Below are 25530 nucleotides of genomic sequence, written 5' to 3'. Positions count from 1 at the left end.
AGCACATGCCTTTAATCCCACCACTCGAGAGGCAGAGGCAGGTGGATCTCTGAGTTCAAGGCCAGCCTGGGCTACAGAGTGAGTTCCATGATAGGCTCCAAAGCTACAGAGAAACCCTGTCTCGAAAAACCAAAAGAAAAACAACCAGCTGTTTCAGTTGGGAGCCACCAGGTGGGTGCTGGGAAATGAACCCAGGTCCTCTGGAAGAGCAACAAATGCTCTTAACCACTGAGCAATGGCTCCAGCCCCTGCATTTTAAATGTAAACAGACAGTACAAAGGCTTTTTAAAAACACAGTAAGATTCTATTTAAATGCAGAAAAAATTCAACTTTTATTTTTAATATCCATTTGTTTGAATCACTACTTGATTTTGGAGAGAGACTGCAATGTATGACTCAAGTAACAAACAGCATTAGTCAGCATTAGCACACAATTATCCTTGTCCTTCAGAAACCATCTTCACTGTTTTAAGTGTCAGGATGAATTTCATTTTTAAAACATCAAAAGAATTTCACTGTTTTAATTGTCAATATGAATTGTATTAAAAAATCAAAAAATATGATTTTATAAGTCATATTTACAAAAAAATTTATGTATCCAATACATAATCAAGATAAAATCACTTATATTCTTAGATAAAGGCAGGTCTTACTTAATTGCTATATTATATATTTTTAAATCTGCAAATTTTGAAATGTGCTTATAACTGACCACATCAAAATTTTTTGCAAAATTTAACATCCTGCTAGATTTTATTGACTTTTTCAAATGCTTAGACACCATCAGTGTAACCATCAATTATAAATGATACCTGAAGAACTTTACCTCTTTATCTTTTTGATCCAAGATGCTATGTTGCACAGGAGGAATTAAATTTTCAACTGCTTTTCCCACATCACTGCGGAATGAGTCACTAGCTGGAAGGCAACTGAAATAGCAGAGTAAGTACATACTTAAAATCCTGATATGAGGGCCAGCACAGTGGCGCATGCCTTTAGTCCCAACCTTTGGAGGCAGCGGCAGGTAGATCTGTGTGTTCAAGGCCAGCCTGGTCTATATAGTGAGTTCTAGAACGGCCAGAAGAACATACTAAGACACTATCTGTCTCCGTCAGTCTTTCTCTCTCTCTCTCTCATATATACATATATAAATATTTTATTCCAAGGGTTTACTACAATGGACAAAAATGGGATTTTTAAGTTTAAATTAATTTAAGTAGGAATTAAATAACTTAAAAAATTCTTTGAGGGCTCCTGAGATGTTTCACAGGTAAGAGAATTTGCTGGCAAGCCTGACAACCTGCGTTTGATCCTCGGAACCTATATTATGGAAGGGGAGAACCAGTGCCCATGAGTTGTCCTCTGATCTGCACACATGCCCAGTGGTATATGCATGTACACATGCACACATGCACACACATGCATACAGTAAATAAATAAATGTAAAAAAATCCATCTGTTCTTTTATACCTAGAAGTTAAATTGTGATTATATACAGACCTTAAGACATTCTGAAGGTAAATATTTACACTATATAAATGTTAATACTTTAGAGTTATAGCTCAAATTCTGAATTCTTTACATTTGACTAAACATATCTGTTTCATACCTGGCAGGGAGTTTGTAAATGTAACTCTGTCCATTTTCAGTCCAAATGATGACTTTGTCTGCAGATACAAAGTCCCCTCCAGTCCACGTCTGTCCATTTTCACTAGGACCTGAACATAACAGGGAGTAGTCTCCAGCATCAAATACCTAGGAGAAAAAGAAACTCACATTTTCAATTTACTCCAGCTTGTTACAAATTAAGTTAAGATAGAATAACATTTCACCTGAAAGAAAACTTCTGAAAATATATTTAACAAGCCCAGGCTTCACAGGATGACTCAGGAGATGAGGACATTCTCTCAGTGAGCTCTAAGGCAATCATCTGAAGGTCCAGCTAGGGTGACATCTGGCTGAAAAGGACTAGAGCAAGTGCAGCAGGCATGTTCCCAACACAGGAACAGGAATCCCTGTCTTTTCTATGTTGAAGGAAGAAGCATACAATGGATAAAGGCAAATACTAGGTACTCAACCCTCTGGAATATATACCATGACTTAGAACTATGTCTAGTAACATTTCTGACCATATACTCTGATATTATATTTTCTGAACAGGAGAATTACCTTGCTTGGCTCTGTTTCATCAGTGTTCTAAAATGTTATAAATAGGGCGTTAACAGACTTCATTTTAATATTAAATAATTCTATATGAGAAGGACAAGTTGCTATAATTTCACCAGGAACAACATCTTAGGAACAGCACCAGGAACATGCATAGGCTAACTTTTCAAGGTACCAAGAAGTTTACAGGTATATTTATAATCTATAATTGTCCTATTTGAGCCACTGAAGTAGGGAAAGTGATCAGCTGACACCAGTAACAGTTGTCCAGAGTCATGCATCAGAAGCTGGGTATGGTGGTGCACACTTTAATCTCAGGAAAGGCAGGTAGATCTCTGTGAGTTTGAGGCCAGCCTGGTCTACATAGGAGCTGCAAGACAGCTAGGACTACTTAGCAAGACCCAGTCTCAAAAAACAAACAAACAAACAAACAAACAAACAAAGAAACAAAGAAAGAAACAAAGAGAGAGAGAGAGAGAGAAAGAAAGAAAGAAAGAAAAAGAAAGAAAGAAAGAAAGAAAGAAAGAAAGAAAGAAAGAAAGAAAGAAAGAAAGAAAAAGAGAAAGAAAGATATGCATCAGTATGTGATAAAACTAGGAAGTATAAAAACTCTGGGCTTCTATTTCCTAGCAGACCAATTCTTTCAACCACTTCCAATACTTTCAGTATTTGATAAAAGTACATTCTAAATGTTGTTCAAGAGGAATTCATTCAGTGGCACAGTCTTCTATTTTACTCTTCTTCAGAGAAAACAAGGACCACTGGCTAAGAATACAACTCAGTAGAGTGCTTGCCTCGCATGCAGAAGACCCCTTCATTCTACCTCCCACACTATAAACCAGGTCCACAATGCCTATCCCAGCACTCAGGAGCAGGCAAGAGGGTTGGAAGTTTGAGGCCATCCCCAGCTACACTTCAGTCTGAGGCCCAACTTCAGGGTATTTCAAATTACAAAACTCTCCAGATAACTTAATAATACTTTTGTTTTATGTTTTTTGTTAATACTAATGTTTGTCAGAACTGTTACCTGAAGCCTCAACTGCACCAAAAACAATGGGTGATTGTGTGTGTGTGTGTGTGTGTGTGTGTGTGTGTGTGTGTGTGTGTAATGCCCTTGCTACCCTGGGGGATAGAATGCTCATTTGAAATGAATGTTCAGTCATATCAATAGACTGATCTTCCAGGGAGTCACAAACAGCCCAGATACTAGCAATTTCTTAGGATCACTTGAGGAGCTCTATCCTGTTCCTGCTCTCTCCAATGGCTACCTTGCTGCATGTTTTCACTAGAAATATAAGTAGTTATTTTTTAAGCATGGCAGTCAGCCTTGATACAGGGGAGAGGAGCTTGGTCCTGCCTCAACTTGGTATGCCATGCTTTGTTGACTCCTATGGGAGGCCTGCCCTTTCTGAGGAGTGGATGGGGAGTTGGGGTAGAAGAGAGGTTGGGAGAGAGAAGGGGATGAGAGGAGGGAGGGGAAACTGTGGTTGGTATGTAAAATAAATTTAGAAATTTAATAAAATAAAATAAAAAAGAAGGTGCACTTGTCACTCGCATTATTTCTTCAATACCAGTCACATATTAAGAAGAATTATCCGATTTTTCTTTTAGTGTGTGTGTGTGTGTGTGTGTGTGTGTGTGTGTGTGTGCACTCACATGTGCATATGTAATGCTAGGATAGAACTCAGGGCCTCACACATGCCAGGCAAGGACCAAACCACTAAGCCATTCTCCCAGCCCATATCCCTTCAAATTTTAAGGTAATGAATAGCCACCACACGCCTACTCTAACCAGACTAGTTCTTCTCTAACCTCATTCTAAAGTAATAACACTGACAGGGACAAAGTTAAGACTCCATCTCCTAGTAAGGCATTCACCCCAGGGTCTACAGCTTGTCTCCTATGCTCAGGAAATCCATCCACTCTGTGTTGTAACTGTGAGACCATATAACACAGGAGCAATGAGAGCAGCAGCTATAATAGACTACCCAAGTCACAGTAGCTCCACTGCCACAAGTTGTTCTCCTGTCTATAGGCAGGGGAGAGATGCCCCCCATCAACGCCACAGGCAGGTGGAAGAGCTGGCCCTGAGGTGCAAGTCCAGAGCTGTTCCTGCCCCCCACCACCTGCAACACTCGGGAGAGTGGTCCCCTACACCTCACCTGGGCAGCACAGTGTGGGTGTGGGAAAACTGACCCTGAAGATGTGAAAGCCGGAGAACTGGCCCCACCCCTGCTCATCACTGTGTGACTCACTGTGTCACACAGCAGCTTCCATGACAACATTTCCCCTCCTTCCTTTTCTTTTTTTCCTCTTGAATTCTATTTAGCGATGCGGGAAGACGGGAGGAATCAGGAGGCATGATGTGAAAGACACAAAGAATAAATAAAATTTTTAAAAAAGCACTGGATACTCTTCCAGAGGACACAGTCTAATTCCCAGCACCCACATGGCAGTTCAAAACCATCTGTTAACTCCAGTCCAAGTGATTCCACACCTTCTTCTGACCTCCATGAGCACCAGGCACACACATGGTAGGTACTCAGACATACATGAAGTCAAAACATCCATATACAAAAAATAAATATTTTTTAAGTTAGGAAAAGCAGCCATTCCTACCATGGTAGGCAGCTTCTTGGATGTGCTCGCCTAACACCCTCCTCCCTTCAGTATGGGCTAGATTTTCTGACAGTTTCTAGAACTTGTTTTGTGTTTCTAGAATGTATGGAAAGGCACTGAGTTCTCAACTCTAAGATTAAGAGTGTCTTAAATTACCTTCTCTTGCTCACTTATTGTGAGAGAAGTCTGCTGGCATGCTGGGAACTGCTCTGGTAAGGAGACATCCTTTACAAGCTGGACTTGCAAATGAGATCAAAGTCCCAAAGGATCCTGCGATGGCAGCCTAGGAAAGACTCTGAACCAGAGGCGCCCAGCTAAACTAGGCCCTGAATCCCCTCCCACAAAACTGGGCAAGAATATATTTCTACTGTTTTAATGTAAGTTTTGGAGAGATTTGTTAAACAGGTTTAAATAACTAGCATATTTTTCTCTGATAGTAAAAGTACTGAAATTACTCAACCATCATAATCCCTAACTAAATTATAAGTACTTGTCCTTACCCTTCAAAGAAACTTCTCTTTGCAACAGATGGAAACCATTACAGAAAACCATAACCAATCAAAATGCAGAATTGTGGAGTCTAGTCCTAATGGATGCCTCTACAAAACAACTCCCTCACCTAAGGCTCAGGAATCACTGCAGAAGGGGCTGGATAGGAAGAACTGTAAGAACCAGAGGAACAGGGAATTTGCCTTGAAATTGTGTTTCCTAGAAATGCAAAAAGCTACACCATAAAGCCTCACCAACAGAACTGTCCAAACATGCGCTGAACAAAGACAAAAACAACAGACTTGCTAACATGGATGAAAAAAAGCCCACATGACCTCAAGCCTACTCAAAGAACTACAGGAAACTAAGAAATGCTGAGAGCAGGAGAAACAGTCTTCCCCAGGGAAAACCACATCCATTCACTATCCAATACCAAATGGTCAGCCCTGAACATAAACATACAAGCAAGGTAATGCAGACTGAGCAGGTTGTGTTTATGTATTTAGGAATTTGTATGTTTATACATATGTAACAACAATTAATGAGAAAAGAGGCCGTAAGTGTGAAAGAAAGCAAAGAGGAATATATGAGAGACTTTGGAGGGAGGAAAGGGAAGGGGATAATGATGTAATTTTATTAAAAAAATCACAAAAAGCAAAAGAAATCATTTTTAAAAATACATGGAAAGCTTTGAAAAATTGCTCAGTGCAGAACAGATGTTCAGAACACAACAGCTAATTTTCTATTATTAAAGACAAGCAAAGAAGAAGAAACCTCCTTCTCTCATCATTAGCTGTAAATTTCCAATTTGAAGAAGCCAGGGAAGAAATGTATTATTCAGGTAACCCACTACAGTGTAACACACTACAAAGAGAAATGGGCAGCCTACAGAGACCTAATTACCACCACTCACATCGGACACCATAACTGAAATAGTAGCAAAAAGTAGAAATGAAAACCAATAAAGTACAGCCATTAATTAAACCATGACTTCATTACACGAAGTATAACAAAAAAAAAGACAGCTACATGGAATTAAGTCCTAATTCCTCAAAAAACACCAGAACCACGCAGGATCTCCAAATGACTGACAGTCTTGTACCAAGTATATCCTTGAGGCTATCTTTGAAAATCTAGTAAACTAGAGTTTATCATGAAGGATAAAAACACAATTTCATATTTATCTATTCAACTTACCCTCCAATATTTGGAGCATACAACCAAAAGTGACCTCTGTGTGAATGCACAAAAAGAGATGCTTTGGCAATTCTGACAATAAATTGGTTTTGATTCCTCCTCAAATATTGGCTCAGTATCCTGAAAAATAAATAAATAAAATAAAAATCTCAAGAATAACATGTACATCAGATTAAAGTCATCACAAAATGATAAAAGATACCACCAGGGAACAAAAGCACCATGTGATATGTACATCACTTTGGAGCCTCAGATAAAAGCTAAGGCAGTAACAACTGCAAAATGTATTCTTAAAAAAAGCTGGGCAAGGCTTGGGGGTGGAGGCACATGCCTTTTATCCCAGCACTCAGGAGGAGGAGGCAGGAAGATTTCTTGAGTTCAAGGCCAGCTGGTCTACATAGTGAGTTCCAGGACAGACAGGGCTACACAGAGAAACCTTGTGTCAAGAGAAAAAAAAGAAAAAATAGGAGCTTGGCAAAAATGTCTTTGCTACAAAGCTGGCCAATATTTAAGCCCTGACCATGAGTCAGAACATCTTCACTGGAAATGGCAGATGATGGAATTTGCAGTAATCCTATGGTTATATATACTTTTGTTTAAAAAAAAAAACAAAAACTGATCAAATCCTCTTCCAGTTTCTTCCAAGTTCAATCCCTAATATTCCCCTAGCTAAAGTGAATCATACCAATACTGTCAGAAAACTGATCTACCTTTCTTGTCAAAACTAACTATTCTGGTCCATAGTACTTTGAAATAAGACTTCAGAAATAACTTTATTTGCTTTTTTTATGGTGTTGGTGTTTGAACACTAAATGTCCCCAGTGGCTCAAGTGTCAAACCCTACTCCCCACCCTGTGCTGACATACTAGAAGGATTTGGACACTTTAGGTGGTATGCACAGTTACAAAGTTGGTCACTGCAACCATGTCTTTGGAAATACAACTGACCCTAAGTCCCTTCCTTACTCTGTCTCCTGGCTACCATGAGGTGAACAGGCTCCTCCCCCTACACACACACACACACACACACACACACACCCTGCAGTAACGTCACTCACTATTGGGCAGAGTCAGTCATGCCAAAGACTCTACTCGAGTCTCTGAAGCCATGGACTAAAGGAAGTCCTTCTTCCCTTGGATTACATATCAGGGATTCTGTCACTGCTGTGTCAGGGGTGCAAGAGTAACTGAAACAGGTGGTTTGTTTCATTCATGAAGCAACCTTTAAACTTCTAATTTAAACAAAACGCAGGAGAGCCGGGCGGTGGTGGCGCACGCCTTTAAGCAGGAGGAAAACACCTCTTCCGTTTCTCTACTCGTATTCTGGATGATATATTTCTATTGTTTCAATAGAAACACTTTTCCCTTTAAAAAAGAAAGCTAAGTGAGGAACACGCGATTATTAAAGGTTTAAATTATATAATAAAAAGGATAGAAATCACTGGCCTTCTCACCTGCATTCCACCAATTTCAGAAGTGACAATCCACACCTTCAGGATGCCTGTCACAGAGAGTGCTACCACAGTGTCCTCTAAACCAGGAAGAGACAAGACGCCCAAGTTAAACATAGCATGCTCCCTTCTAGAATTAAACAGCCTGCTCTCACGAACTTAAACAAGAAGTAGAAAACATAATCCCCTCAGGGTTGATATTATTGTTCTTTTCTAAAAAAAAAAAAAAAAAAAAAAATTACGTTTTCCCTCATGGTTTCAATGAAAGAAATGAGGAAAGAATAGTGTAGTGGGTAGCCATCCCAGCCTTGGCCTGGAAGTTCCAACCCCCATTGAGGCTTCGGTAATGGTCACGCCCACAAGGCGGGGCGGAGGGAGGAAGTGGAAGACCCAGGATTGAGAGGAGAGGTCTCTCTTGGTTCCGGGACCCTGGACGCTGGAGGTAGACCCAGCAGAGTTCTCCAGAGAACACCGCCAGACTGCGCCATACCTTTGCCAGACCCTACAACCTATCCCTTCATTTGTAAGTTACCCCACAAAATAAACCTCCCTTTTAACTACGTGGAGTGGCCTTAATAATTTCACCAATAGAATAGTAACATTTACTGAATATATCCGTACAGTTACAGAAATTCATTAAATTTTATCTCCTCCCTTTTCACTCTCTCCATAAGAAATGGTACATCTTGCCAAGAGATAAAACCAGAATCCAGAAAAACACACATGAAGCTACAGTTCTTATCACTACCACATCCCTAGTCATTCTAACTCAGCCTCACTTGAGGAAACTATCCATACAAGCTAAAGCTTCCCAAAGCCTAGTGATCATCACAGTGAGATCATCTAACACCTGTCAGTTTAAACACTGATTCAACCAAAACTACTTGGTGAAGGAGATAGATCACAAACTATTGGAACAAATATGTCGGGAATACAAGAATATAACCAAAATGGTTAACTTTGACAATTTATAGAACTTCATAGTAAAATAACAGTAAGATGATGTTCAGGCTGCCAAAGGGCGTAATATACCTACCTTGTGTCCGGTGAGAGCGGATAATACTCATGGAGCTAATCCAGTCTGGTGATATCTTTGATACTAAAGAATACAACACCTCAAGGCTAGTAGCATCTACAACGAGGATTTCAGGGTAATGTCCATGGCATAAAAGCCTTCCTTCTTGCTGATTTCCAACAGAGAATTGGTAGAACTAAATCCAAATTTTAAAAAACATATTTTAAGACACTGCTTCAGTTGGGCTACTTGATTAATATGCATTCATTAAACATATTATGATATTCTCCTAAACACTAAATTATTCCAGTAATTTCATATGGGCACATCCATGTCAGATTATACTAATCTTATCCAATATTTAAGAAAAATATTCCTTTCCTAACGTGACATACTCACTTTGAACTCTTATGAGGCAAAAATAAAAAAATTCATCTTTTAATCTTTATCTCTAGCATTCAAAGCAGACTTTTATCATTTTCATGGGGAGGTGGGGGGGGCTCATTTTTGGTTTCATATTTTAGTTTTGTTTGGTTGGGGCTTTTTGTTTGTTTGGCTGGTTGTGGGTTTTGTTTGTTTATTTTTGATACAGGGTCTCACAATGTAGTTCTAGCTGGCTTGGAACTCTCAATATACACCATCCTGGAATAGTGTCAAAAATCACAAAGATCTGCCTGTCTCTACCACAAGAATACAGGAAGTAAGGGCATGCATCACACACAAGCTTTAAATCAGGACTTTTGACTTAATAAAACACCCAAATAAAATTAGCATAGCAAATTAAATTTAAAGAGGGAGTTAGTGTGAGTCACAAAACTAGTATGAATTCTAAGTATTAGGAACAGGTAGACATGATGGCTAATACCAGCAACTTGGCAGACCTTGAACCATGTCTTAGTCAGGGTTACTGTTGCTGTGATGAAACACCATGACCAAAAACAATTCGGGAGAACGGATTTATTTTATTCACAGTTCATCATCAAAAGCAGTGAGGGCAGGAACTCAAGCAGGGCAGGAACCTGGAGGCAGGAGCTGATGCAGAGGCCACGGAGGGGTGCTGCTTACTGGCTTGCTTCCCATGGTCTGCACAGCCTGCATTCTTATAGAACCCAGGACCACCAGCCCAGGGATGGCCCCCCCAAAAAGCGGCTGGGCCCTTCCCCATCAGTCACTAATTAAGAAAATGCCCTGCCACTGAATTTTATGGGGCATTTTCTCAATTGAGGTTTCCTCTTTTCAGGTAACTAGCTTGTACTAAGTTGACATAAAGCTAGCCAGCACAAACCACCTAGGCATTCAACATACCATCATGTTTGTGAGGGAGTTTCTAGACTGGGTTAATTGAGGTAGGAAGACCCACCATATTGTGGGCAGGACCACGGCATGAGCTGAGAACCAAGCTAAGCATGGGCATGCATCTCTCTCTGCTTTCTAGATACAGAAGCCATGTGCAGCTGCCTCGCCCTTTGCCACCATGCCTTTCTGAACAGGACAGATTGTACCCACTGGAATTGTAACTGAAACAAATCCTTCCTCCCTGAATGGCTTCTTGGCAGGAAACTCAGTAATGTAGGGAAGAGGGACTAGACACGAAAGATGAGTGGCGTTCAAGCATATTACAAGCAGAGGTCAATTCTGCCTAAAGAGCAGAGAAAGAACAACATCAAAGCGGGTCAACACGGTACTGAAGGGCCTGTTTTCCTGCAGCCTCACAAACATTGATGCTGGTGAACAGTGCTCACGCAGGATTTGTAAAGGGAGAAGACCTCCCCAGACTACTAAATAAAGCACTTGAGTATAAGCTAAGCAAGGCACAGGAGGCAATGCAGCAACTATGAAAAGCAGGGTCCAGCCTGACCTCAGCCTCGTTCCATCCCATTCTCACATATCAACATGGTGGGAGGTAGTGGGGGGTTTTATTTAATTATTCAATACCTGTATAAGAAAGAGTGTGGCTTTTTAATACATAAACATTATCAAGGAATGACACTTAGCTAAGTGTCAAGGCTAACTAAAACTCTAAAGGTAAGGCCAGAAAGCTCCATGCACCAGGGAGTGCTTCTAGCTCTCAGAGGTTGTTCAAAACCAAAGAACAACAAAATGACACCACCATTGCTCAAAGGGAGGTTCCACTGACACTTGTCTATACAAGGGTCAGTGAGTGACATGTGCAAAGAGAATTCAGAGAAAGCTACCAACGAAGAGTGCTTTCCTGAAAGCAGGGATATTTTATTAGAGTCACCCGGTGAAATACCTCCACCTTTACTTAATGCTATATTCCCAAACAATTTTCTGAATACTAATTCAGTATTTAAGACACTTTGATATTGGGAAGGAGGGTGTCTAAATGGAGACTCAAGTTTTTCGAGCACTAAAAAAAGATGTCTCTAGTATTTCCTGGACATGATAGGGATGTTGCATCTGTGAATCCTCAACAACTGTGGTTGCCTGCACAAAATCTGCATAAGGCCAGACCCTTCAACATTCCAACACAAGTGGATGAATGATTCACAAGGTCCCATCCTCAGTTAATGGTGAGCTACTGAGGAAGGATGAGTTAGTTTTCCTCAGTGACAAGCCCCCTGATAGGCTGCCAATGCCCAAGTAGTCAGCCCTGTACCCATGTACATATAGGCAACACTAACTGGACTCAGTAAAAACAATAATAATTACAGAACAAGAGGACAAGAATTTGAGAGGTGGGTGTGGAAGGGAACACAAGAGAACTTGGAAGTGGAGAAGGAAAATAAAAATGGACTAAACTCATAGATGAAATTCTCAAAAAAATATTCAAATATTATATTGCACATAATCACTTCATAATATTCCCTATAATTGCAATAAATGCAAATGTCACCAAGGGTCATCTCTATATACATAAAAAACAGTCCTTGTCAATGTAATGCCACACGCCTTTAATCCCAGTACTTGAGAGACAAAGGCAGTCAGATCACTGTGAGTTTGAGGCCAGATGGGTCTACATAGTGAATTCCAGAAAAGTCAGGGCTATGCAGAGATGCCCTGTCACTAATAATAATAATAATAATAATAATAATAATAATAATAATAACAACAACAACAGATAGTCCCTTTCTGGATCTGAATGAGGAGCACAGAGTCAATAGCCATAATACATATGAATCAGCCAAAAGCCATCTTCTATTTGTATATGACTGTTAATCTAAACACAGAAGGTCTTGTACAGAATTGGATTTTTTAATAAGTACTTAAAATATGTTCAGCAGAAATAATTTCCATAATATATAAGTCAGAAGTTTTTAAACCATAACTGCAAATTGTACAAAAGTCAAAATAATTATGCATGATGAGTTTGACACAGCTTTTAAACTAATATAAAAATAGTAACTTGTCTACACATGTGTGTATGTGGGTGCGCATGTCTGTGTGTGCATATGGCTGTGAAGGCCAGAGGAGACTTCATGTGTCAGTCTCCAGGCACCATCATCTTTAGTTCTTTATTAGTTAAAGACTAGGTTTCTCATTGGCCTGAAACTCAGAGTAGGCTAGGCTGGCTGGCTAGTGACTCCCAAGGATCCACTTGGCTCCACATCCTCAGCACTAGAATTGTAACATGTACCATGCCCACTTTTCTTCCAAGAGATCAAGCCCAAGTCCTTGCAAGAATTTTACTGGCTGTACTATCTCCCCAGCCCAATATATGCTTTTCAAATAAAAAACATATGCTCTAAAAGCACTGGTGAAAAAAATGTGTAGGTTCTTGCCAACAAGGTAAGAGATAGTCAGAAAATCATCTAATCACCACCTCCCTAAAACATTTACCATTGCTTGTCAGATCTGTATTCATATGGAAAGTTTTTGTTGACAAGTTATGTTATTACTTTGTTGTTGTTGTTGTTGTTGTTGTTGTTGTTTGAGAGGGATTTGAAGCATTCTTTCTGACAGGGTCTCACTCATTATGTTGCCCTAGCTAGCCTGCGACTCACTATGTAGACCAGGCTGGCCTTGAACTCATAGAAATCTGCCATCAGGGTTTCCCCAAGGGTCCATGTGCTAAAGGCTTGATCCTAGGGTAATGCTACTAGAAGGACTTTAGGATACAGACCCTAGTGGGGTATCTTTTAAGTTACCTTTTGTATGCCCCTAAAAAATATTGTAGAATGCCAGGATCTTCCTCCTCTTCTGCTTTGTGGCCACGAGCTAAGTAGTTCTATTCTACCACACACTCCCCATTATTGCCACCAGCACTCTGCCACAGGCCCAAAAGCAACGGAAAGATGATTTATACACACTCTCCACTGAGTAACCAGGAGAGCCCAAACCAGAGAGGCAGCAATGAGAACTGGTTCATGTAATCAGAAAGTTTTCCTGTGTCCCGCCTGACTCACGATCGGTACAAATCTCTCCCACTCATGTCCCCCAAGTAAACACACAGAAGCTTATATTAATTATAACTGCTCGGCCATTAGCTCAGGCTTATTACTGACTACCTCTTACACTTAAATTAACCAAGAATTCTTATCTATGTTTACCCATGTGGCTTGGTGCCTTTTCTCAGTTCTGCCTTGATATCTTGCTTCCTCTGTGTCTGGCGGGTGACTCCTGACTTAGCCTTCCTCTTCCCAGAATTCTCCTCGTCTGCTTGCTCCGCCTGTACTTCCTGCCTGGCTACTGGCCAATTAGCGTTTTGTTACACCAGTGTACAAGGGCATTATCCCATAGCATTTCCCCTTTTCTGTCTAATCAAAAAGAAAGTTTTAACTTTAACATAGTAAAATTACATATAATAGAACAGTTATCAAGCAAGAATTAAAGTTATGGGCTGGAGAGATGGCTCAGCGGCTAAGAGCACCGACTGCTCTTCCAGAGGTCCTGAGTTCAATTCCCAGCAACCACATGGTGGCTCACAACCACTTGTAATGAGATCTGGTGCCCTCTTCTGACCTGCAGGGACACATGCAGGCAGAATACTGTATATATAACAAATAAATAAATCTTAAAAAAAAAAAAAAAAGAATTACAGTTATAATATCTAGTCTATTTGTATTTGGCAAAGTTAAAGAAAATATTTTATTTATCCTGTATCTGTGAGTCTAAGGTTTCATGTCTAATGACAAATCTCTCCCACTAGTGTCCCCCAAGTAAACATTCAGAAGCTTACATTAATTATAACTGCTCGGCCATCAGCTCAGGCTCATTACTAACTAGCTCTTACACTTAAATTAATTCATAATTCTTATCTATGTTTAGCTATGTGGCTTGGTACCTTTTTCTCAGTTCTGCCTTGACATCTTGCTTCCTTTGTGTCTGGCTGGTGACTCCTGACTCAGTCTTCCTCTTCCCAGAATTCTCCTCAATTGCTCACTCTAGCTTATACTTCCTGCCTGGCTATTGGCCAATGTGTGTTTTATTACACCAGTGTACAAGGGCATTATCTTCCAGCAGGTTCATCTCACCCTTCTCCATTGGTCTCCTCAACATCACACCTCTTCCCATCTCTCCCATCTTCTGAGGAGTACTTATCATTATATATTTCTCCTATTACCTCTCCCCACCATTTTTCACATAAACATACATTTTTGATGCTTTAAACCATGTTTTAATGATGTATCTATAATAAATTGTATAGCCTCAGCTAAGAAAATAGATACAAACCTGTATGCCAGTATGGGTGCAGGCTAATTTTGTAAATTCAATACATCTGCCATCATTCACATCCCAGAGGCACATCTCTCTAAAAAACAAAACAATAGCTTACTCTGAATCTGATAGACTAAAGTAACCTTGTCACAGTGGCTTAGAGTTAAGCTTCTGTCGAAACTAATATATTATGGGAAGGAAAGCAGCTTATATTCACTGTTGCTATTGACCACATTTCCATTCTACTCACTCTCTATCTAACCTCATTTCCAACCTGTCTACACCCCACTTCTGTCTCCATCCTTCTCATAGTAAAAATATATGCTGAGTCCTCCTCACTGGTGGCTAGAGTCTTGTGAGTAGCTCTGGGCAGACCTTATGTGAAGCTCTCCAGAATGTTCCAACTCCTGCACAGAGGTTCCTGATAGTGGCTGCTTCAACTAGCAGCTGTTCCTCATCCTGAAGCTCAACCTTAGGGTGCTATGCAACCGAAGAGATAAAGCTCTGATCTAAACCACTACCCTGTGTTATCAGCATGCCTTGCACATGCATGCAGCACCATAGAACACAAATCAGCTAAAGTCAACAGAATCCCAAACATTAGCACATCACTACAGTTCTTATAATAAACATTTTTAAAATCCTTACATTTCAAACTAATAATACACTGAAAATTAGAAATATCAATATGCCTCATCTTTTAAAGAAATAAGGTTTATTTAACAGAAAATATTAATAAAGTGTAGTGATATTTACTTGAGTTTTTCATTTTGATATTGTTTTGTTACATCTCAAATGATATAAAAATAGTTGTGTTGTTTGATGGCTGGTTTTTGAGACAGAGTCTTGCTATGTAGCCCTGGCTGGCCTGGAATTTACTATGTATTAGAGGCCATGCTGGCCTCTAACTTGCAGCAATCCTCGTGCCTCTCCTTCTGCAGTGCTGGGACTACAAGTATGCCAGGCATACATCACCATACCTTGCTGAAACTATTTTAAATCAATATCCACCTTAAACAAGTGTTCTTACTTGATGTTATCTCTTCCTATTCCAAAAGATCATATAAAGTTAAATTCCAACCCAAAAATTATAGAGGAGAAAAAGATGTTTTATATCAATTTCTACAAGTTCTCCAACTTGTTTCAAAAAAAGCCCAAAAATGTTTTTGAAGGTCTTCCCATGCTGGGCCCCACAGACACTGTTCTATGGCCTGCCTCTCCAGCACAAGGCCCATTCTGAGATGGGGCAGAAGTAGCTTCAGCAGCACATGAGCACACAGCATCATAACAGCAAAGACTTGGCAGAGCTCTGACAGCAGACTCTGACTTGGCAGTGACAGCCTGGCATCACCTGAGTTTTTTAAAAGCCCCAAAGCTGCCTGCTGATTCAATAAAAACGACATGAAAACTAATAGCCATGCTTTTACTTTCATTATATTCCGAGTTTCTCAAAATCAAAGAAAAGCAATAAAGTATTATAGAAAATCAGTTGCAAAAAATGTATATCCTTAAAACTATAATTCAAGCCAGGTATAGTGGCACATGCTGCTGCAGAAGAATACTCTTGTACAATGTAAAGACTTGTCACTTGAGTTGATTTAATAAAATGCTGATTAGCCAGTGGCCAGGAAGTATAGGTGGGGTGACCAAACTAAGGATGTTGGGAGGAGAAGGGCAGGGTCAGGAATCACCAGACAGAGAGGGAGCAGGAGATGAATGTGCCATGCTAATAAAGGTACCACCACAAGGCATAGCATAAATAGAAATATGGGTTAATTTAAATTTAAAAGTTAGCTAGTAATAAGCCTGAGCTATCAGTCAAGCATTTATAATTTATATTCAGCCTCTGAGTCGGTTATTTGGGACAGGGCAGTCAGGACAGGAAACATCTGTTTACAACACGCCTTTAGTCCCAGCACTCAGGAGGCAGAGGCAAACGGATCTCTGTGAGTTCAAGGCCAGCCTGGTCTAAAACATGAGTTCCAGGACAGCCAGGGCTACACAGAGAAATCTTGTCTGGAAAAAACAAACATAACAAAAACCCTGTAATCCAAACATCCTCCTTCAGCTTTAGACAGTACAAAAAAAGATTGCAATAAAAGAAAACTGTCCCTAAGCTGGCACTGGTTATAAAGTACAAAAACGTAAAAGTCACATGGCAATCTATAAACACAATTTTAGGATTTATTTTTTACCTATGTGTTTATGTATGGTGTGCCATCTGCATATGGGTGCCCAAAGAGGCCAGAAGACGCTGTTGGAGCCCTTGGAGTTGAACTTAAAGGTGGTTGTGAGTTGCCTGACATGGGTTCTGAGAACTAAATTAGGTCCTCTGGAAGAACAATAAGTGCTATTTAACTCTGAGTCATCTCTCTTGCCCCTATAAACACAATTTTAAATGACAAATAAATACTACATTCTTTCATTGAGACAGGATAAGACTGTGCAGCCCTGGTTAGCCTGGAGCTTTCTTTGAATACCAGGCTGGACACAAACTCATAAAGATCTACCTGACTCTGCCTCCTAAATGGTGGGATTAAAGTTGTACACCACCACACCCACCCACCCCCAAAATTTTAAAGACATAACAATTTAGGGGGGAAAAGGAGAAGTCTCGCCAAAAAAACAGAAAAAAATTGAATATTGCAGGGCGATGGTGGTGCACATCTTTAATCCCAACAGTTGGGAGGCAAAGGCGGGAAAATTTCTGAGTTCCAGGACAACCAGGGCTACACAGAGAAAACATGTCTTGAAAAACCAACCAAACAAAACAACTACAATAACTTACCCATTTGCAGACGCGCTCACAGTGTACTGTTTGTCCCCAGAAGCACAAGCTTTTGACAAACAAGTGATCGATGCTGTGTGACCAAACAGCAGTGCTCGGGGGTTAACCTACAAAGGCAAAAACAGGCTGCTATAAATAACAAATTAAAAGTTAACCATGGGGCTGGAGAGATGATGCAGTAATTAAAAGAATAGGCTATCCTTTCAGACAACCTGAGTCCGGCTCACAACCAAACATCTGTAACTCCAGCTTCTGGTCTCTGGGAGCATCCAACAGCCTGAGCACATATGCAGAGAGTCACACATAGACACAGAAGTCAGTAAGTTTTTTAAAGTTAACCTTCAATTAGTAATCATGTTAAATACCCAATATCAATGTAAAGACACAGATTAAAAAATACTGCCCAAAATACTGAAAAGAAACAGTAAACTGTGCAACGTTGTAGTAATTATTGACTTACATCTAAGATGTAGAGCAAACATTCAAATACTCACTTCCAAGTCTACTGAAAGATCCCAGAGACATATCTGTCCATCATGGCAGCCCGTTACAATTGTGCTGCCATCATCTGTTAACAGTATTGATGAAATACAATGAGTAGGTGCTTTGCGGCCCCAAAGGACAATGGGCAAAACTAGGCTGTTTCCTGCCATTGCGTTTTCAAACCTGAAAATGCAGTAAGAATAATGTCAGACAGCACATTCTTTCTCAAACACTTGCCTATATTATGAAGCCAACTTGTATAATTTGAAAATAATTATGTTTCCCAAATATCAAATTTAACCACTTAAAATCTTCTCAAAGAAAAATGGCTAGCTTATCATATTCACTCCCAAATTAAAGGCTTAAAAAAATGGGCAAAAGTATTTACTGGAGGCATTCACAATTTTAAATTTTACTAATGAAAGGCTAATAATTTCAATACACATTTATTTATTACAAGTGTATAAAGCAACTTTAAGTGCACATTTTATTTCAAATCTCCAAACAGTCTTCCCAGGCTAGAAGACAAGAAAATGAGATTAAGCATTACACACAGAGAATTAGCAAGCCATGATGCTCAAATCCAAGTCCTGACTTTATGGTCCCAAGTCATCTTCTTCCACGAATAAAACAGTCAAATACAAAAACTGTACTCAGGGGGGCTTGAGAGATGGCTCAGTGGTTAAGCACACTGGCTGCTCTTCCAGAGGTCCTCAGTTCAATTCCCAGCAACCACATGGTGGCTCCCAACCAGATCTATAATGAAATCTGGTGCCTTCTTCTGGCCTGCAGGCATACATGCAGGCAGAACATTGTATACATAATAAATAAATAATTTTTTAAAAAAAACTGTACTCAGAAAATGCAGTACACACCACCAGACAGTGGTGGTGGTGCACACCTTTAATCCCAGGACTTGGGAGGCAGAGGCAGGCCAATGGATCACTGAATTCGAGGCCAGCTTAGTCTACAGAATTCCAGGACAGCCAGGACTACCCAAAGAAACCCTGGCTCAAAAAAGGAGAAGGAAAGAAGGAGGGAAGGAGGGAAAAAGGAAGGGTGGAAGGAAGAGAGAGAGAATTGAGTATACAAAAGACTATGGATAAAGATTGCAAATAATTTCCAAAGGTCTGAGAATACAAAGCAATGTGAATGCATAAATTAAATATAAACACATTTAATCTCAGTCAGTACTGGCATTCCATAAGGTAGTACTATGGCACTCTCTTTTCACAAAGACACTGAGGCAGAGCCATGAAGCCACAAGTGAGAGACCCCAGATCAGCGCTGACCCCAGAATCTAGGCCTTCGTTACTCTCTGCCACTAGGAGTAAGGGAGCTCTCAAACCTCATTACATTTCCAAAGTAGTATAAAATACTAACCCCCTCCCAAAACAAGCAAACAAAAAGGTCTACTTCACTGTGTGCTAAACACTGAATGAATATGCTGCTTAATGAGAAGCCCATTTAGCCATTTACTCCAAAGGTCTTATGGGTCTTTGTTGATTAATTTCCTTTAAACAATTGCATCTAAATCGAAGTATGTTTCTGGTGAGTAGATTTACATTAGAAATGATAAGTAAACAGTGTACACTCAGATATACCTCTTGTAGGAAAGCATGAACATAAGAAATCACTGTTTCATATAAAAAATTAAAATTTATTTGGTAAACCTCTTAACTGTTATAACTGTGTGGCTAAAGACCTAAATAAATATGAGTTCAGCAAAGTTAGGATGACAGAATAAAATAATCAAAGAGAGCTCCACACACAAGAGAACTCTGCTAGATCTAGGAGTCACCTATAGCCTAACAGATAATCAATCAAAAGAAATTATCTAAAAAGAAAATTCCTACCATTAACAACTTATATAATATTTTTTGTTTTTATTGCAATGTATAACTTTCACCAGTCTCCAAAACATCTTTTCTTGTTACAAAAGGTATACATGTAAGAAAAAAACTCAAAGACACTTCTTATTAATAAACTCTGCATCTTATCAGTTTCACAAACTATCATGAGATTATAATTATTTCCATACTCCTATCAGATACTAGCAAGGAAGACTAAACTCTGAACTGATTTTAATAAATTCAGAACAGTATGTTCCTGAAAGCATGGCATTCTCAACAGAGACTTTCTGGAACAGAATATTTGGAAGGAGTTCATTTTCCATGGTGACAACATTCACTTTAAATCATATCACCAAAGAAGATTCCTCCCAAGCAGACAATCAAGCTCAAAGCACCGAGCATCTCTGGGAAGAACACCACTCCTTTAAATACTTAGGACTGACTCAGACTGAACCTACGTTAAAGGCAACGTAAGCAGACCTAAGTCTGCGGAATAGATGGTAGGAAGTACCTCATAACATTTCTAAACCCTTAAAAGTCTAATAAAATGGCTGGGCGGTGGTGGCACATGCCCTTAATCCCAGCACTCAGGAGGCAGAGGTAGGCAGATTTCTGTGAGTTCAACCAGCCTGGGCTACAAAGTGAGTTCCAGGAAAGGCACCAAAACTACACAGAGAAACCCTGTCTCGGAAGAAAAAAAAGTCTAATAAAACGAAATTTTAGAAAAGCCCCCAGAAGTACTAATGAAACAACATGAAATAAAGCACAATATGGCTTACGGCACTAAATCATATCAAATACTTCTATGGATATAGCTATTTGTATATAACTGATTTGAAGTGTGAAATGAACAAATTGGCCCAGATTTAACTGGATTTAATCATCAGATCACAAGATTAGGAACAGATTTAATCATCAGACCACAAGAGTCCAAATTGGAACTCCTTTCCACTGATGAGCCAAGACATGAATGATACCACTGGGGATTATTTTAAATGGAAAATGAGACCATATAAATTCAGGGTGTGTTGTTCTCCATCAATCACCAACATTCAACTAGACAGTTTATTTACCTTAATCTGGGATTTAGGCTCCGAGATCATGGGAAATAAATTTCTGTTGTAAGTCACATATCTGTGGCACTTTCTTATGTACATCCAAGGACACTAAAAGACCCATGTGTAATCCTTTAGTTCCAGGGCAGCAACATTTTTTCATATTAACTTTACTCTTTTGCAACCTTCAGCATCAAGGTGCACAAACATAAATGCAAGCAAAAATACACATACACATATTTTCTAAATGAGGTATAAGAATGTTAATTTCTTATACTGTTCTTGTAACTTTCAAATGCAAAACAAGATGTATCTTGATCTTAGGACAATGGGCTTTCCCAAAGTCACCAATAACTTCTCAGTTGTTGTTTTGTTTGTTTGTTTGTTTGTTTACTCTTTGCTCTTTGGGGGCCTGCTACCCAGCTTCCAAATAAATACACGGAGACTTATTCATGCTTATGAATGCCTGGCCTTAGCTTACTTGTTTCTAGCCAGCTTTTCTAACTTAAATTAACCCATTTCTTTTCCTCTACATTGTGCCTCTGAGCTTTTTATCTTTCTTTATTCTATGTCTTTCTTTCCTTCTTGCTCCATGGATGGCTGTGTGGCTGTGTGGCTGTGTGGCTGTGTGGCTGTGTGGCTGGCTCCTGGAATCCTCCTCTCCTTCTCCTTTTCTCATTACTCCCTCTTGCTCTCCTCTTCCTTATTTATTCTGTCTAGCAGCCCACCTGTCCCTCTCCTACCTAGCTATTGGCCATCTAACTCTTTATTAAACCAATCAGGTGTTTTAGACAAGCAAAGTAACACAGCTCTACAGAGTTAAACAAATGCAACATAAATGAATGTAACCCATCTTAAGAAAATATTCCATCCACAATATTCAATGTACTTTTTGTGCACCAGGTAGGTCTCCTGTTACTCATAGACAAAACAAACTCAAATTCTGGCATGGGAATGGGCATGTGTGAACTAGTGTACATACCACCTACTGCTCTACCAATGGAGAATACAGAAAGCAGGAACTAAGCACCTAAGAGCTAAACGTACTTGCCAGAGCAATGATGAAAAAAGAAAAGTTTGCAAATGTTTACTTGGCTTCTCAGAGGGCATTCCTACATCATTTGTCAAAAGGGTGTGTCCAAGTCAAGATCACTGTATTGGGTCAGCAACAAAATGACCATTAAGATTATGAATTTTTGTGCCAGGCATGGTGGTACATGCCTAAAATCCTAGCACTGAAGAAGCAGTGAGTTCAAGGCCAGCCTGGTTATCACAGTGAATTCCAGGACAGACAAAGCTACCCAGTGAGACCGCCTCAAGAAAACAACACTAAAAAAATTTTTTTAAATAATAAATAAATAAATAAATAAATAAACAAAATAATGAATTTTCTTTATGATTCCTGTGCCCTTACTACCAGTTTATTAAAGACTTGGAGGAGCTGAAGCAGACAATAAGGAGAGCTAGGTCAGAAAATGCAGTGAAGAAATCCAGTACTCAATGGCTTCCTTAAATAAGCACTTCTGGAATTCTGGAGCTGTGAGGACACAACCTTCTCAGAGCACACAGCTGACAAGACCATCCTTTCCTATGTGGATGGCAAGAAAAAATACTCTCAATGAACTTCAATGAACTTGACACTTTAGGATTGCTATGGTAAAAGAAGTTCCAGTGTGGTGGCACTGTGTTCCCCAAAATATTGTGCACCCTAATAAGTTTATCTGGGGTCCGAGAACAGACAGCCACTAGATACAGAGCCAAAAATGGTGGCTAGAAAATGGGTCAGAGCAAGCCATAGCAGAAGCTGGGTGGTAGTGGTGCACGCTTTTAATCCCAGCACTTGGGAGGCAGAGCTAGGCGGGTCTCTGTATGTTCAAGGATACAGCCAGCATGGAGAAACTCGCCTTTAATCCCAGAAAGTGAGCCTTTAATCCCAGGGAGAGACGGCAGAAAGAGGAATATATATAAGGTGTGAAGACCAGAAACTAGCAGCATTTGGCTGGTTAAGCATTTGGCTGGTTAAGTGTTTAGGCTTCTGAGCAACAGATCAACTGAGATTCATTTGGATAAAGACTCAGAAGCTTGCAGTCTGAGGAAACAAGATCAGCTGAGGAACTGGCAAGGTGAGGTAGCTGTGGCTTGTTCTGTCTCTCTGATCTTCCAGCATTCACCCCAATAACTGGCCTCGGGCTTGATTTTATTACTAAGAACTTTGGGGGGGGGGCTGGAAAGATGGCTTATCGGTTAAGAGCACTAACTGCTCTTCCAGAGAACCCGGATTCAATTCCCAGCACCCACATGGCAGCTCACAACTGTCTGGAACTCCAAGATCTGACACCCTCACACAGGGATACATGCACACAAAACACCAATGTTCATAAAATAAAAATAAATTAAAAAAAAAGAGTGTATGGAATGAACAGATGGTAACACAGCATACACTTATTTCTTAGTACTGAAACAGCCCTACATATAGGAGTTCTAAGTTTTGAAGAACTGCATGGCTATCTTTTCAGAAATAAATCACAATTTTAAAACGCATTCACAGATCTTGAGGCATATTCAGCATGTTTTTAATGTCTGCCCATCTGCATCGACTTGAGCAGTTACTGATTTGCCAAAAGCAAAACATGCCCTCCAGCTCTTACTCTCCAGCAGAAACAGACTCCGTTTAGTAGAAGGAACTTGGTTTTCTGCCTTACCTCTCACCTTCCTGCGCCTCCAATCATTTCTATTATTTCTCTCCTATTATCATCAACCTCTAAATCGAGCCCTGAAACTTCACCATATATAAACTAAACTGCCCAGAAGAAGAAACAACCAAGGGAGAGGTCTCAACAATCAGGAGATCAGTAACATACACTGTGTGAGTGGGAAGGAATGAGAGTCACCTTGGCTGGAGAAGCAGCAGCTCTCCCATTGGCTGGCTCTAAACTCTGAGGACATATGTAACCTAAGTTACAGCATTCATATTTATATTACCTTTCTCCTTAGAGACCATAGACAACTGTTCTGCCTAGCTATAAACTGCTCCTGACTAGGCCACCAATGACTTCCCAAGCTAAGCAAAGCTCAGATCTTGTTCTTTATCTTAACTAATCTACCAGGAGCATTTGACATAGTTCATACAGCCTACCCTAGTTGCCATTCTTCCTCCTTAAATATGTGAGTGCATGTGTGTGCGCATAGGTATGTATATATGCATGTGTACATCTGCATGGATGTATAAAATCTAGCCCTTGCCTGGGGGCAAAGGTGCAACAAAGTGACCCTGCTGCAAGTGGCGAGTGGTGCTCGCGGGACCCATTCTGCTCTTGGTTCATAAACTGACAGAGAAATATGAATGCCTGACAACAGAGACTGGTACACGCAACTGTGGGAATCAGCAATCAGGAAGCTTTGGGAGAGTTTGTTTATTGTAGTCTGCCCGAAGATGGCCAACATTTAAAAAGCAAGATGAATTACAGTGCTTTAAAGAAGGGGAAGGCCACAGTGAACTCTACAATCCTGTCAGGGGAGGTAAGTGAAGTCAATGAGGCCCTCTGCAGAAAACCCAGCTCATCTACAAATCCTGTTATGAAGATGGCTGGGTGATCATGACTCTGGGCAACCCTTCAGGACTGAAATAAACTAATGAGTGAGCTGGATCCTCCCACATCAACCATCAGTCAAGAAAATGCACCACAGGCCAATCTGGTGGGGGAATTTTGTCAACTGATGTTCCTTCTTCCCAACTGATGCTAGCTTGTGTCAAGTGAACATAAAACTAGCCAGCACACTATCTGAAAAAAGTAGTTATAAGAATCCCATATTTCGGATTAGGAATTTAGCTCAGTGGTAGAGTGCTTGCCTAGCAAGCACAAGGCCCTGGGTTCGATCCTCAGCTCAAATAAATAAATAAATAAATAAATAAATAAATAAATAAATAAATAATCCCATATTTCAGGATAAGTATGTAAGTCTCAAGCTGGGCTGAGTTCAAGGCCAGCCTGGTCTACCAAGTGAGTTCCAGGAAAGGCGCAAAGCTACACAGAGAGACCTTGTCTTGAAAAACCAAAAAAAAAAAAAAAAAAAAAAAAGTAAGTCTCACCTAGTATCGTGAGACTATATCTAACACATTTACGGCCATTCATAGACTTTGGTGAAAAAAACTTAAACGTAACTTCTCATTGGAAAGCCCTGGGAGCACTGAATATACAGAGTCAGATGAAGGGCCGTACTGTCTTAATTGTAACATGTGCTGCACTGGCTGCGGCTGTTTCTACAAAGTCAAGCAGTGGCTCTGCCATACATACAGTGAAAAACAAATGAAACTTCCACATAGAGTTTCAGGCCAGATAGGATTTCAAGTGAGACCCTGTCTCAGTAATAATAAATCTTAAAAGACAGAGAAAGAGACAGCATGGCATCAGAGCGGGTACAAAAGAATAAACTACAGGAACAAGATCCAGTGTTGGAATAAATATGAGAACATAACATACAGTAAGCGTGGCACTATTATCAGTGAAAGGAGAATGGTCACAGGAAACTGGTACACTATAGGAAAAAGAAATTGGATCACTACTTGCAACATAACAAAAGAGCACAGTGTGGATATCTTGAGGATCTATACATTTAAAAGAAAACCATGAAATGAGTAATGCATAACACAAGGGGATTAACTGTGATATATTGGGGGAAAACTTCAGAACAAAACCTAATGTAAACTAAATGTAGGGGAAAGTCTATTATATTGAAATTGAAAATGTCTCTTTAGTGACGTGCATTATAGAAAAAGTTACTAACAAATGGCATAT

General features: G+C 39.9%; 1 protein-coding gene across 2 annotated transcripts in view; it reads right to left on the bottom strand.

Moving 5' to 3' along the window:
* The window catches only part of Wdr7 (WD repeat domain 7), a 284884-nt gene that overhangs the window by 255424 nt on the left and 3930 nt on the right, over positions 1–25530 (bottom strand). For both annotated transcript variants that reach the window (XM_036204543.1, XM_036204544.1), the window contains exons 2-9: positions 17838–18009; positions 17344–17450; positions 14571–14649; positions 8958–9132; positions 7925–8001; positions 6472–6591; positions 1610–1755; positions 827–929 (exon numbers count right to left, since the gene is read on the bottom strand). In XM_036204543.1, coding sequence (XP_036060436.1) covers positions 827–929; positions 1610–1755; positions 6472–6591; positions 7925–8001; positions 8958–9132; positions 14571–14649; positions 17344–17450; positions 17838–17996 — 966 coding nt within the window. In that variant the 5' untranslated portion in view covers positions 17997–18009. The remainder of the gene's footprint in view (positions 1–826; positions 930–1609; positions 1756–6471; positions 6592–7924; positions 8002–8957; positions 9133–14570; positions 14650–17343; positions 17451–17837; positions 18010–25530) is intronic.

The sequence above is a fragment of the Onychomys torridus genome, chromosome 13, assembly GCF_903995425.1.
Source record: "Onychomys torridus chromosome 13, mOncTor1.1, whole genome shotgun sequence".
In the NCBI taxonomy this organism is placed as follows: domain Eukaryota; kingdom Metazoa; phylum Chordata; class Mammalia; order Rodentia; family Cricetidae; genus Onychomys; species Onychomys torridus.
Note: the sequence above shows the minus strand (reverse complement) of the source record. Positions and strands in the feature narration are given on the sequence as shown.